Below are 14,129 nucleotides of genomic sequence, written 5' to 3'. Positions count from 1 at the left end.
TGCAGCAGCTGCCTAGGTCTAACAGATCAGGCCCTTCTTATCTCTTTCCATAGCTGTCACCTTACAACAGGTCATCATTACTTTATATTTACGTTACTTCAAGTATGGCTGCCATAAAGGTACTCAACGCACACTAGTTTATCCAAAATGGTGTGTACTTATTAAAACATCGCTAAACCAAACTGTTGTTATTATAACGCCACATACTTATTATTCCCCATTCTTTTGCTTCTCTTGAAACGTTCCTTGCAGATCTATTTGAAAATCCAAATGTACTAATACTTTCAAGTCTCAGGCACTATCTTTTTCAGGTCTAAGTGGTAAAAAACTACATTTCAACCTGTTTCTCTCTGAACCTCACTAGGAGTTTTACACATCCATATGTACCAAAGAAACATACATTTGCTTGGGAGACTGGGACTGACAGATACACCCTACTATATATAAAATAGATCAATAATAAGGACCTCCTGTATAGCACAGAGAACTCTACTGAATACTCTGTAATGGCCTATATGGGGAAGGAATCGAAAAAAGAGTGGATATATGTATAACTGATTCACTTTGCTGTATATCTGAAAGTAACACAACATTGTAAATCAACTAGACTCCAACAAAAATTTTTTAAAAAAAGAAAAGAAAAAAGAAACATACATTTGGCCATAGGCTGACCTGGAATAATGCTTCAGTTTTTAGATAAATTTAACTTCAGAACCCAAACTGATTCCTTATGACTTCTAAGCCTTGGTTTTTGCTCTGTGCTACACTGGTTTCATTAGGTGAATCTTGCAAATTAACAAAAGTGCACTATGTGGTAGTTATTATACTTAGCACACAATTATTTAATTAATTACAGGTTAAAAATGTAAGGAAAAAATTTTGAAGGGCAAATGCAAAGGTGAGAAAGTAAAGTCAAAGCACCCCCCTTTATGTTTTAACATCATTCAGTGCTTATATTTTAAAATAAAAAATAATAATAATAATAGAAGACAGTACCTCAGAATCCCAAGGTGATTCTATACCTTCCTCTTCTCCTAATCCTAATGCTGACATCATATCTGTAAAATGCAGCCACAGATACATTAATGAGAACATTTACTACTATGAATTTTAAATACATATATGTCTATCTCTATCCACAAATATTTAAATAAAATAAAGTAGCAGAAAAGAATTTCAGAGGGTTGAGGCATTTTCAGGAAGAAAAAGTTGGTAGTAGTTGGGATACTTCTGAAGAAACGGAGCAAAAGAAACATACTTAAAAAGAAATAAAAAAAAAAAAAGGGCTTCACTGGTGGTGCAGTGGTTGAGGGTCTGCCTGCTGATGCAGGGGACACGGGTTCGTGCCCCGGTCCGGAAAGATCCCACATGCCGCGGAGCGGCTGGGCCCGTGAGCCATGGCCGCTGAGCCTGCGCATCCGGAGCCTGTGCTCCGCAACGGGAGAGGCCATAACAGTGAGAGGCCTGCGTACGGCAAAAAAAAAAAAAAAAAAAAAGTCAAATTGTTATGATCTGTTTGCTCCTATGGAGCACGTTCAATATCAGTATCATTTTCTTTTTCTCCAATTTCTGGATTTGTTGCTCCTTCCTATAAAAACAAAACAAAACAAACACCTCATTCCAGAAAACATCATATTCATTCATTTGGTCATTCAATCAATCAGTAAGACCACAAACATTTACTGGATCTGTCAAATCATAGGCACTATCCTGGGAGAAAAGCTGGAAATATAAATAGAAGACCGATTCTGCTCTGTAGTCCAGGAGAGCTACATGAAAACAAGTAAGAACAGCAAAATATCATTCAAAAGCTCTACAACTGATGTGAACAGAGTACAGGAAGGGCACACAGGAAAGAGGAGTCAGCTGTATCTGGGTAGCTCAGGAAATGCTGCAAAGACAGGTCTGTGTCTTAAAAGACACACACAGTGTAGAGCGGGGAAGTGAAGGGGATTCTAGAAAAGGCAGCCTGAGCAAAAGGACGAGGCGTGAAACAACATAACAAGTCACGTGGAAAACTAGAACACAGTTACCGGGAATGGTATGGAGAGACAAAACTGGAGGATCAGAGCCAAACCAAAAAAAGCAAGTGTCCTCCTAGAACATGAACTTTCTCCTTCATGTGATGGGGATCCACTACATAAGTAGAGGTGTTACATCTTCACAAATATATTTTAGAAAGGTCACTCTGGCAGCAACGTAAAGATGAACATCAGGGGAGCAAAACTAGAAAAGAGCATTTCAAAATTATAAGTGAGAAAGTAATAGGAAATGAAAAATGGTAAGCAGGTAGAAAATACTGAACTTGATGAGCAACAGGATGTGGTGATTTCAGGGAGGGATGGAGTCCAGGATTTTTCCTGCTTTGGTATTTCAGTGATGTTATCTACTAGGATGGGGAAGACAGATGACAGAGTAGCTTACAAAGAGTCAGGAAAGAGGAAGGCATCAGGGACAATGTCTTCAGTTTGGGGCATAACAAATTTGAGGCACCCAGGGGACTTAGAAGAAAGATTTGGATAAGTGCATTTGGATTAGTAATAGATAAACTTATTCAGGAAAAGCATATGATGTTAAGATAAATATCTGTAAAATATACTAACCTGGTATAATTAAATGATGCAAACCTATGCAGAGTTCTGAACTTTTGAAAATATAAACAAGACTGGGGAAGAAAACTATGAGATTCAATTTTTCGATTATATATTGCAACATTTGTTTAAGGATATAAAATATACTCTTTCACGAATATGTGCAAATATTCCTTTCCTGGATATTATAGCAATAAGCATTTTTAAGTTTAATGAAAAGATTTAATTGTAAAACACCAACTCAAGAGACTACAAGAACACTCCTTTTCAAAAATTAATCTGAAAAGACAAGTTTGAAATTGTAGAAGAGAATGTTTATGTGATTATGGAATTATAAGGCATTTTTAAGTACTACTATGATGTACGAAAGAAATATAAAACCCTATTTTGAGTGTTGCTGTAGATCAAAAAATTGTTTCTTAAAGTCATATAAGACATTCTGGAAGTCTAGGAGCAAATAATTTGAATTGGTAAACTTGAAAATGTTTTTCAAAAATTAGTCGGGGACTCAAGCTTTTTGTGTCAGGTCATCTCTTCCTAACTAGAAAAACTATTATGAAGGTATGTAACCACAGATGACCTGGTGATTTATTATTAACACTTTTATTGAAGTGCACTGGCATTTTAAGAAAACAATTAGAGATGCCTTATCATTTTGGGCATTAAAAAGATCAATCCCTTTTCTTTGCTGTTAGTAAGATTAACGATAAACAGTTTTGCATAGAACATTTCTACATGTGTGCTGTTTTAATTTTCAATGAAAAGGTCCTTTTTTTTTTATAATAGTTTTAAGCCCAACGAAGGAGTTATCATCATAGGAGCCACAAACTTCCCAGAGGCATTAGATAAGTAAGTATTAAAATTTTTGTGATATATTCTAGAATAGTGATGAACTTTAAAAATATTGTGCTAAGTGAAGGAAACCCATCACAAAACATCACATATTATATGATTGCTTTTTTTTTTTTTTTTTTCTTTTTGCGGTATGCGGGCCTCTCACTGTTGTGGCCTCTCCCGTTGCGGAGCACAGGCTCCGGATGCGCAGGCCCAGCGGCCATGGCTCACGGGCCCAGCCGCTCCGCGGCATATGGGATCCTCCCAGACCGGGGCACGAACCCGTATCCCCTGCATCGGCAGGCGGACTCTCAACCACTGCGCCACCAGGGAGGCCCATATGATTGCTTTTATATGAAATGTCTAGAATAAGCAGATCCATAGCAACAGAAAGGAATTTAGTGGTTGCCAGAGGTTAGGGAAAATGGGGAATAACTGCCAGTAGATTTGGGGTTTCTTTCAGCTGGAGAAGAGAGGGAGGGGGTAAAAATTCTCTAAAATTAGATTGTGGTGATGGTTGGGCAACTCTGAATATATTAAAAACCACTGGGTTACACTACCAAACGTAAAATAGATAGCTAGTGGGAAGCAGCGGCACAGCACAGGGAGATCAGCTCGGTGCTTTGTGACCACCTAGAGGGGTGGGATAGGGAGGGTGGCAGGGAGGGAGATGCAAGAGGGAGGGGATATGGGGACATATGTATATGTATAACTGATTCACTTTGTTATACAGCAGAAAATAACACAACATTGTAAAGCAAATTATACTCCAACAATGATGTTAAAAAAAAACAACACTGGGTTTTCGACTTCAAATTCTATGATATGAAAATTGTATCTCAGTAAAGCTGCTAAAAGAATCTGCTCACAACTTAAACATCACAAAGCTTTCGGGTGGGGGGTAGAGAGGATTTTTAGAATAAAATTTACTATAGTTTAAAAGTTTTATTGGTTTTATTATATAGAAGTTATTCATACTTTCATTTGATCTAATAGTTGGTTCTTGCCTAAGACTCTAGTTTAACATTTTGTACTTAATAGCAGTAAGATGGATGTGTAGCTCTCATAATAGATTGCTGTAGAATTATTTGTTCCTTGACTGGCTGACTTGCATGTCTTTGTCTCTGAAGGGCTGTATGCTATCTAGATGCACACATTTATCTATATGAACCTTTGTTCTGCCTTCTGGTTATTGAAACTGTTCTTGAACCACGTTTTATAAGGAACTAATCTGAATATTTATGTTCAAAATAAATATTGGTTGCCATTGTCTTTCCATCTTCTCTTTAGGATGTCTGTCCTGTTTAACTTGACCTTCAGCACAGTCAGCTTATTAATTTATATTTTCTTTTTGTATTCTCCCTTTAGCGCCTTAATACGTCCTGGTCGTTTTGACATGCAGGTTACAGTTCCCAGGCCAGATGTAAAAGGTCGAACAGAAATCTTGAAGTGGTATCTCAATAAGATAAAGTTTGATCAGTGTAAGTCTTAATTCGACGATACAGACATTATCTCCATAAAATGGTAATATATCAATCCACCCTGTTTGTGGTCCTTACTCAGGATGTCTTAAAAGACAAATTCCTTTAAATGTCTATTTTTCTCTCCTCTTGTTTGTCCATAAAGTCCATTTCTCAATGAACGTGTGTCCAGAGATTCTGTCATTTTGAATCCCGATTCTAAAGAAAGTTTTCTTTTGAGTACTTAGATAATACTTGATGAAATCTATGTATAAATGTTTCTTTAGATGAATGTAAAATATAAAATCATATAAAAAGCACCTGTATATTATGAGCATAGTACCTCATGATATAGTCACTTTGGGGCCAAAAGAGGGGAAGCAGACTATAAAACAAAACACATGGAAATATTATGGAACTACCTGAGTAATAAAAGCAGCTATTAAAGCTGCAGTATTTTCAAAGATACCTGAATCAATTCTTAAAACCAAATATGTTTCCGATAATAAGGGGGGCTTTTATGTCCAAAGTTATTTCAAGATGAAATTCTGAAAACAAAACGTCTATGAATGTGCTTTTTCAGTTTGTGGTTAGGCCATAATTAAAGGTTTGTAAATCGTTATCTGGCAACTCTACCTTTCTCTGTTTATCACAAAGTTATTTAAATATAATAACTTTTGTGATTTGTCCCAATGACAATTTTAATGGTGTGTTTACTAGCAGTTTTGGCTTTTTCCCCTTAGAATTTAGTGAAGTAAGCTTTTGTAAAATTACAGCTCATGATGGCTATCTTCTTTTTTCTTTTGCAATGTGAGTTCTTTATGAAGAGCTTTTTATTAGCTCTTCTGAAATTTTAATATTGTGTCCTGTCTGCATATAGCTGTTGATCCAGAAATCATAGCTCGAGGTACTGTTGGCTTTTCTGGAGCAGAGTTGGAGAATCTTGTGAACCAAGCTGCTTTAAAGGCAGCTGTTGATGGAAAAGAAGTGGTAACCATGACGGAACTAGAGTTCTCCAAAGATAAAATCCTAATGGGTAGGTTTTCTTTTTTTTCATTTTTTCCCTATCTTATACTGTTCATTATGTTAGACAAAAAATTCTTTTTTTAAAAAATTGCCACTTGATAATTTTTGGTTTGGTGGTAATTCACTCTGTTTTTTTAAAAAAAATTATTTATTTATTTATTGGCTGCATTGGGTCTTCGTTGCTGCATGCGGGCTTTCTCTAGTTGCGGCGAGCGGGGGCTACGCTTCATTGTGGTGCATGGGCTTCTCATTGTGGTGGCTTCTCATGGAACATGGGCTCTAGGTGCGTGGGCTTCAGTAGTTGTGGCTTATGGGCTCTAGAACTCAGGCTCAGTAGCTGTGGCGCATGGGCTTAGTTGCTCCGCGGCATGTGGAGTCTTCTTGGACCAGAGCTCGAACCCGTGTCCCCTGCATTGGCAGGCGGATTCTTAACCACTGCGCCACCGGGGAAGTCCGAGAAAAAACTCTTAATTTTGAGAGAAAGTTTATAAAAAAGAAAGGTATAGAAACATGCAAATATATACTCTAACAGAGCAACACAGTTTGGCCTGTTACAGAACAAATATATTATAAATTATATTACACTCTTTGGGGGGCATGAGTGCCCATGTCTTTCCTCTTGTCTGATATTGCTGATAAAAGAATAGTTAATTTTACTGTTTTTCAGAATTTAATTTTTACTTTAAATCTTGAATTGCCTTCAAAACAGGTTAGTTATGATATTCCTGTTAAATTAGAAGTTTATTTTCTAGAAATAGAATACAGCTTTTCCTTTTGATATAAGGATTAAGATGATAGTTTTTACAGTTTGGTTTTCAGTTGACAAATTATGGTTTACATGTGTTGTAGAGTGGAATCTACTCATTTTTTAAACTTTCAAACTTTTAAAATATTTATTAATGATATTAAATCATATGACTCTAAGAATGACTTTGAGACAAAGGAGCTTCATTCATTTAAATATACCTTCTTAATGGAGTATTTTACTTAAGTAAATTTTTATTCTTAGAGCCTGAGCGTAGAAGTGTGGAAATTGATAACAAAAACAAAACAATCACAGCGTATCATGAATCTGGTCACGCTATTATTGCATATTACACTAAAGATGCTATGCCTATCAACAAAGCTACAATCATGCCACGAGGGCCAACACTTGGACATGTATCTTTAGTTTTTCTTTTCTTTCAAATAGCGCTCCCCAGGAGCTTATGTAGGAAATTGCTGATGGAAACATTTCAAAAGAAAATTCAGCTACTTCCTAGGTGTGTTGATACTTTCTTCTTTAACTTCCTCAACTGTCTTGAAATCAGACATACTTGTGAAATTTACCTGCTAATAAAGGATATCCTTAATATTTCAGATAATATATTTACATTATGAAATGTAATTCAGGAATGACAGCAAAATATAATTCTTAAATATGTAGTTGCTCTTTTCCCCTCGAAAGAAATTATGTATCATAGTGACTGGTTCAATAGTTTTTCTAAGTTTTTTCTCATTGAGTACAAGTTTCATTTTCATATCTCTCTAATTATAGACGTTTATTTTTATTTATTTATGTTTTAAATTTTATTTTTGGCTGCGTTGGGTCTTCTTTGCTGCACGCGGGCTTTCTCTAGTGGAAGCGAGAGGGGGCTGCTCTTCATTGCAGTGCGTGGGCTTCTCATTGCGGTGGTTTCTCTTGTTGCAGAGCACAGGCTCTAGGCGTGCGGGCCTCAGTAGTTGTGATACATGGGCTCAGTGGTTGTGGCTTGCAGGCTCTAGAGCACGGGCCCAGTAGTTGTGGCGCACAGGCTGAGTTGCTCCGCGGCATGTGGGATCTTCCCAGACCAGGGCTCGAACCGTGTCCCCTGCATTGGCAGGCAGATTCTTAACCACTGCACCACCAGGGACGTCCCTATAGACGTTTTAAACATTTTTGTGCAACGAGGGACAAACAGTTGTATTGCAGCATTAACTACTTACTATTTATAAACTGCACTTTTGCTTTCCTCATTTTATACATAGCTGGTTTGGTAATCAATCACCATGACCATCTCTATTAAATGCCGCTGAGCTTTCAGCATCATGGTATTAAGTAAGGTCATGAGAGACAAATGATAATTCAGGTTATTAATGTAAGTGTTTCAAAACTGTGTCTGAATTTTTTCTGTTTTTCAATTGTCTGGGTGTACCTGTTGCCTGAAAATGATCGACGGAACGAAACTAGAGCTCAGCTTCTTGCTCAGATGGACGTCAGTATGGGAGGAAGAGTGGCAGAGGAACTTATATTTGGAGCTGATCATATTACAACAGGTTGGCTGTAAAGAATAGCTTTGGTTCAAATTGTGTTTGTTGGTTTAAAGATTTTTTTTAACCTGAGTTTTATGTATATTTCAAAATTTCAGGTGCTTCCAGTGATTTTGATAATGCAACCCAAATAGCAAAGCAGATCGTCACCAAATTTGGAATGAGTGAAAAGGTAATGGCTAATTTTAATCCTTCCTCATGTATCAAATGTTGATGTGCCAAGTGTCTCTTTGTGAGAGAGGATTCTCATTATAAATTGATAGATTTTCCCCTGTCTCATTCCAAATGGATTTAACAAAGCTGACTCTAAACTAAATGTCATTTTCTGAGAAATGTAACATACTCTTTCCATTCCAGCTGCTCAAACAGTAAGAGTTATTACTTCATGAATTAACCAAATGATAATGTAAATTCTTTAGCTTTTTTATTCATATGACATTGAAGACCTACTTGTTGAGCTTGCTTACTTTGCCCTTTCCACATACTTCACGTTCCTACATTATCACTGTGGCTCCATAAAGCAATTCCAGTACTCTGTGAATTGTGGATTTCTGGACTAGAATAGCTGCTAAGGTTTTCTAAGAAGGTACTCAGAACGATACTTAGGATTTAAAATTTTCTCTCTTGTTCACACTTTTTAGTATTATACTTTCAGAAGAATAATGAAGTTTTTTTGCCCTCAAGGGCATTTTTATATTGTATTTTTTCCTTGCCCCCATGATATTTATTTTCTTATGTATAGGATAGTACTTCCTCTGTTACATACATTAGTGTTGGAGGTTTTTCTGTTGGATTTCTTTCTTTTCATTGATTTTAGCTTGGAGTTATGACCTACAGTGATACAGGGAAACTGAGTCCAGAAACTCAATCTGCTATTGAACAGGAAACCAGAATCCGTCTGAGGGTAATGATCTTTTTTTAAATGTTTATTTATCTATTTAGTCAAAATGTGCCTAAATATTTGAGTGCTTGCAAAAAAACTAAAGTTCCTCTGTTTTATAAAGTTAATAGGTGCACCGGTGCTGCCGTGATTAAATATGTCATAGACTGGATTTTTGACATAGACTGGAACCCCTGATCATAGACTGGATCTTTATTTTATTCTGGCCATAGGCTAAGAACAATTTATATATATATATATATATATACATATATATATATATGTATATATGTATATATATATATATATACACACACACACACACACACACATATATGTATATATATATTTTTTAAAATAAATTTATTTATTTTATTTTTGGCTGCATTGGGTCTTTGTTGCTACATGTGGGCTTTCTCTAGTTGCAGCGAGCAGGGGCTGCTCTTCATTACGGTGGCTTCTCTTGTTGCTGAGCATGGGCTCTAGGGCACGGGCTTCAGTGGCTGTGGTGCGGGGCTTCAGTGGTTGTGGCACACGGGCTTAGTTGCTTCGCGGCATGTGGGATCTTCCCGGACCAGGGATTGAACCCGTGTCCCCTGCATTGGCAGGCGGATTCTTAACCACTGTGCCACTAGGGAAGCCCAGAACAATTTACATTGTGATTTAAATATTCAGTTCTTCTTTAGCTGATATATTTCTAATATTTTATGTATTTTCTTTAATTTGATTATTTTACTTGGACATGGTTATGTTCAAAATGTCTAGTAATTGTATTGTGTTTATATGACCTGTGCTTCTTGGTGTTGGTAAATTCACTTTTACATTTTCCACCCAATTTTATAAGGACAAAAATATAATTCGCTAGTAAAATATTGGCATAAACATTGTACAGGCAAATATGACACTGCCAAAAATGAACTGTTATTACTGCCGTTATTCATAAGCTGATAAACTTAATTCAGACTCACCTTTGGAAAGAGAGTTGAAGGATTTAAATGAAAAGTTCAAGGTGGGTTGCAAAAAAAAAATCAAATGTATGGAAGTCAGGGATCACCTCTAATGATACTGTGTTACAGTATTGAGAGGTGAGTGTGTTACCAAGTAAAAGAATGGAAATTATATCTTTTCTGGCCATTCTAGATTGAGTAAATTGGTGAAATCTCAAGAGGCAAAAGGAGCAAACTCCCTTTCCTTTTAGCACGTATACTGAAAAGAGAAATAGATTTCTGTGTTCACAGACCTTATTTAGAAAGCAGATGAGTACAGTGTATACTTTTATTTCTTAAGTAGCTTTTTGTTTAAGTAGTCCTCAGTTATCTCTATGATAGACTTTGAGGTTAAAAATGTAACATTTGAAAGTATGAAAGAGTTATCTTTAGGGAACCAAGCTTTTAAATGCATTTATCTTTCATAACTAGAAGTCAATAGATTTTATAGTTTTTTTAGGGTGCATAAAGGCTTTTTATCTCATTGAGGGTTTGTGCTTCTCCTAAGGTTTCTGCCTCTTACATATCTGCTTTGTATTTCAGGATTCGTATGAGCGAGCAAAACATATCTTGAAGACTCATGCAAAAGAGCACAAGAATCTAGCAGAAGCTTTATTGACCTATGAGCCTTTGGATGCCAAAGAGGTTCAGATTGTTCTTGAGGGGAAGAAATTGGATGTGAGATGATAGCTCTTGATGCATTGTTGGTTTTATTGCAAGACCATAAGTAGCACTGCAGTAGTCGTATTTTGCAACACTTTTCTCCCATTCTTGGTATCACTCAAGGGTGTGAAACACTTTGTCAGTCTTTTGTCACATTTATCTAATTTTGATTATTCTCATGATGGACACCTACTGCAAACAGCAATTTACCAAAGAAAATAAAGAACTATCAGGATTGAAAACAGCTTGTTTGAGAAATGTCAATCAGTTATTAAGTTGAAAATAAGTAATGATTTTATGGTTGGTTACAGTGCTAGATGTGAATAGAAATTGTGCCTTTAGCTCTTGGGAAGTATTTTTACTTAGGAAAATAAAATTCTTGAAGGACTGTCTTTATTTCTAGATAGTACCACTTATCTTTGATAAAGAAATGATGCTATTTGGCTATTGGTAAATCATATTTCTACATACATCAGTGGAAACTTCATTAAGATGCACTTAATTATGATCTAGATTGACCATATATAAAGTGTTTTTTTAAAAATCTAAGAGTAGAGAATTGTGAACCTACAGATACAATCGGAATTTAAATGATTATTATAAGCTTTTTAAAATGCAGCTTGCATTTTCATGGTCTTTTTTATTTTAACATTACTATCACTCTGAAAATGAAGTTTATTTCAGAGCAGCAGCATTTTGTTAAATAAACAAGTAACACACCTCAAATTATGAATAACTATGTAATTATGCTTTGCGTTAAAACCAAAATAAAACCAAAAACCCAGTCCCATTCAGAGTGAACTTTTGAATTATGCTGTGTTAGAAATGGAAAGTTGTGTTTATTTTTCAGTCAGATTTTGTGAATATGAATGTGTTGTTACAGAATTTACAGATGACTTTACCTAACTCAGTAGAAAAATTATTTTAGAGCACATTGTAGTGGTTTTACAACCATACTATATTCTTGAAGTGATTTTATTAAAATTACCTACAGTTTTCTAGTACCTTTTAAGCTGTATATGGTCTTCGTTGAGGTTGGTAGAGGGAGCTTGCTACATGATATTCTTGCCCTTTATTTGGGTAATTTAAAATTTTGATGTACTTTCAAACTTAGAGAAACATTACCAGAATAATACAAGGAATTCTCATATACCCTTGATTCTGATATACCAGTTATTTTCATTTGCCCGTTTTTTATTGCCCCTGCTTCCTTTCTCCCTTCCTCCTCTCTTCCCTCCCTCCCTCCTTCCCTCCCCTTCTCTCTGTGTTTATATATATATATATATATGAGTATACATGTCTTTGCGTGGACACGTTTTCATTTGTCTTGGTAGACTTCTAGAAATTGCTGTGTGATGTGGTGAGTTTCTGTTTAACTTGTTAAGAACCTGATGAACTGTTTTGAAAGTAACTATATAATTTAATGTTCCAACTACCAGTGTATGAAGGTTCCCGTTTCTCCATATCTTGTACAGTGTTTCTTATAGTCTTGTCCTTTTGACAAAGCCAACCTAGTGGGTATGAAGTAGAATCTCATTGTGGATTTAATTTACATTTCCCTAGGACTAGTGATTTTGAACATCCTCTGCTAGGCTTTTGGTCATTTGTATATCGTCTTTGGAGAAATGTCTGTTGAAATCCTCCCTCCCCTCTTTGGGTTGTTGTCTTCTGTGTTGTAAGAGATCATATATTCTAAAGACAAGTCCTTTATCATATGGATCTTGTTTTTTTTGTTTTTTTGTGTTTTTTTTGGCGGTACGCGGGCCTCTCGCTGTTGTGGCCTCTCCCATTGCGGAGCACAGGCTCTGGACGTGCAGGCTCAGTGACCATGGCTCACGGGCCCAGCTGGCCGCGGCATGTGGGATCTTCCCAGACCGGGGCACGAACACATGTCCCCTGCATCGGCAGGCGGACTCTCAACCACTGCACCACCAGGGAAGCCCAATCTTGTTTTTTTTTTTAATCCAGTGTGAAAATCTCTGTTGTTTGAGTAGGGTGTTTAGTTCATTCATATTTAATATTTATGTAGTGGCTTTTACATCTGCCATTTGCTATTTGTTTTCTGTTTTTCTCGTATCTAAAGAGATCCCTGTGTTCCTCTTCTTCTTTTTTGGCTGCACAGCATGGCTTGTGGGATCTTAGTTCCCCAACAGGAATTGAACCCGGGCCCTTGGCAGTGAGAGCACGGAGTTCTAACCACTGGACTAACAGGAAATTCCCTGTTCCTCCTATTGTGAGTTATGTCTTAGCAGTTGCTCTAGGGATGACAGTACGCATTTATCACTCTTGATCACAGGCTCCTTCAAAATAATACAAGTTTAATTCTGTCAAAATGTAGTAAATTTGTTGCTTTCTTACCTACTTCTTGGCCCTAAATAGCAGAAAGAAGAGGAGAGGTGACCTAGAGAACCTCAGTCTCTCCACTGGGAATTGGAGTAGCCTCTAATTTTAGCCACAGAAGGTTTTCCTCAACTGTATATGTTGGGATTTTGCAAAAATCCTGTTCTGATGAACCTCCAGATGAGATTGGTGGGAGGAGTGAGTGGTGTGGCTCTTACTCCTTAGCTGCCCAGAATGATTGTCATCTCTGAAGTGGTTATAGGGAAGTCGTGTCCATATCCCCCTCCCCGACCCCCCACCATCCCATACCTCCTCCTTTTAGTTTAGTGTATATTAGCAGGTTGGGCTAGAGGAATCAGCTGCTATGCGGTTGATTTTTTTTTAACCCTTTCCCTTATTTGCCTTTTACTCCTCCCCTTAATCTAAAAGCTCTGTTTAATGCAACTGGAAATCTTTATCCTCCTCCCTCCCCCTTCCTTTATATATTGAGGCTTTGGGGTAGGAGAAAAGTGCACAACCCACCACCCCCCTTCCCCTCTGCATTAAAATTCCTTATTTACCCCTTTTCCCCTTCACATTTCGTCCCACTCCTTTTCTGGCAAAAAGGAGCCTTTTCCTCTCTGTGACCCTAAGAGCATACTGCACAAGGGAAATCGCCCCCATCCAGATGTGGCTCCACTCTTCATTTCTCTTGTCTTCTGCTGCTCTTTTCCTGGTGCTCTTTTTGTCGGTGGGGTGTGGGTAATAGAACAGCCATGGGCTTTTGGGGACTTAAAGTTAAAGCTGTTTGTTTTTTCCTTTTCATTTATAAAAACACTAAACGTTCAATTTCAGAGAACCAAAAATCCCACCTTCCCACAGAACACTACTAAGGGGCATGTCTTCTGCTCCATACCTTTTCTGGTTTTCTTTCTCTCTTGTTAATGCTTTTAAAAACAAATGAGTTTTTTTAATATAAATAAAGTTTTTAAAGTGTGAAAAAAAACAAACACAAAAGAATTAAGAAAATGGTCATAGGAACATACATATTGATAATTACCTTAAACGTGAATGGATTAAA

General features: G+C 36.8%; 2 protein-coding genes across 3 annotated transcripts in view; one reads left to right on the top strand and one right to left on the bottom strand.

Annotated features, from left to right (window-relative positions):
* LOC309797558 (ankyrin repeat domain-containing protein 26-like) overlaps positions 1-14,129 on the bottom strand; it is a gene marked incomplete at its 3' end in the record, with an annotated part of 115,644 nt that overhangs the window by 60,462 nt on the left and 41,053 nt on the right. Inside the window, exon 17 of the mRNA XM_082646052.1 lies at positions 997-1,058. Within this exon, the coding sequence (XP_082502178.1) occupies positions 997-1,058 (62 nt within the window). The remainder of the gene's footprint in view (positions 1-996; positions 1,059-14,129) is intronic.
* LOC309797555 (ATP-dependent zinc metalloprotease YME1L1-like) lies at positions 7,623-10,888 on the top strand. 2 transcript variants are annotated; one of them, XM_082646049.1, is made up of 4 exons: positions 7,623-8,206; positions 8,299-8,372; positions 9,018-9,104; positions 10,610-10,888. In XM_082646049.1, the coding sequence occupies exons 1-4, from the start codon at positions 8,008-8,010 to the stop codon at positions 10,751-10,753; spliced, it is 504 nt and encodes a 167-aa protein (XP_082502175.1). In that variant the 5' UTR covers positions 7,623-8,007; the 3' UTR covers positions 10,754-10,888. The 2 variants fall into 2 exon arrangements, with proteins under 2 accessions (XP_082502175.1, XP_082502176.1); XM_082646050.1 differs by lacking the exon at positions 9,018-9,104.

This window comes from Mesoplodon mirus (assembly GCF_964341445.2).
Source record: "Mesoplodon mirus genome assembly, contig: HAP1_SCAFFOLD_717, whole genome shotgun sequence".
Classification (NCBI taxonomy): Eukaryota; Metazoa; Chordata; class Mammalia; order Artiodactyla; family Ziphiidae; genus Mesoplodon; species Mesoplodon mirus.
Note: the sequence above shows the minus strand (reverse complement) of the source record. Positions and strands in the feature narration are given on the sequence as shown.

Excerpts from the sequence above, each read along its gene's own strand:
- LOC309797555 (XM_082646049.1), top strand. The coding sequence starts at position 8,008 with ATGATAATTCAGGTTATTAATGTAAGTGTTTCAAAACTGTGTCTGAAT. Across the intron at positions 8,207-8,298 it reads AGCTGATCATATTACAACAG|GTGCTTCCAGTGATTTTGAT; the intron begins GTTGGCTGTAAA and ends TCAAAATTTCAG. Across the intron at positions 9,105-10,609 it reads AAACCAGAATCCGTCTGAGG|GATTCGTATGAGCGAGCAAA; the intron begins GTAATGATCTTT and ends TTTGTATTTCAG.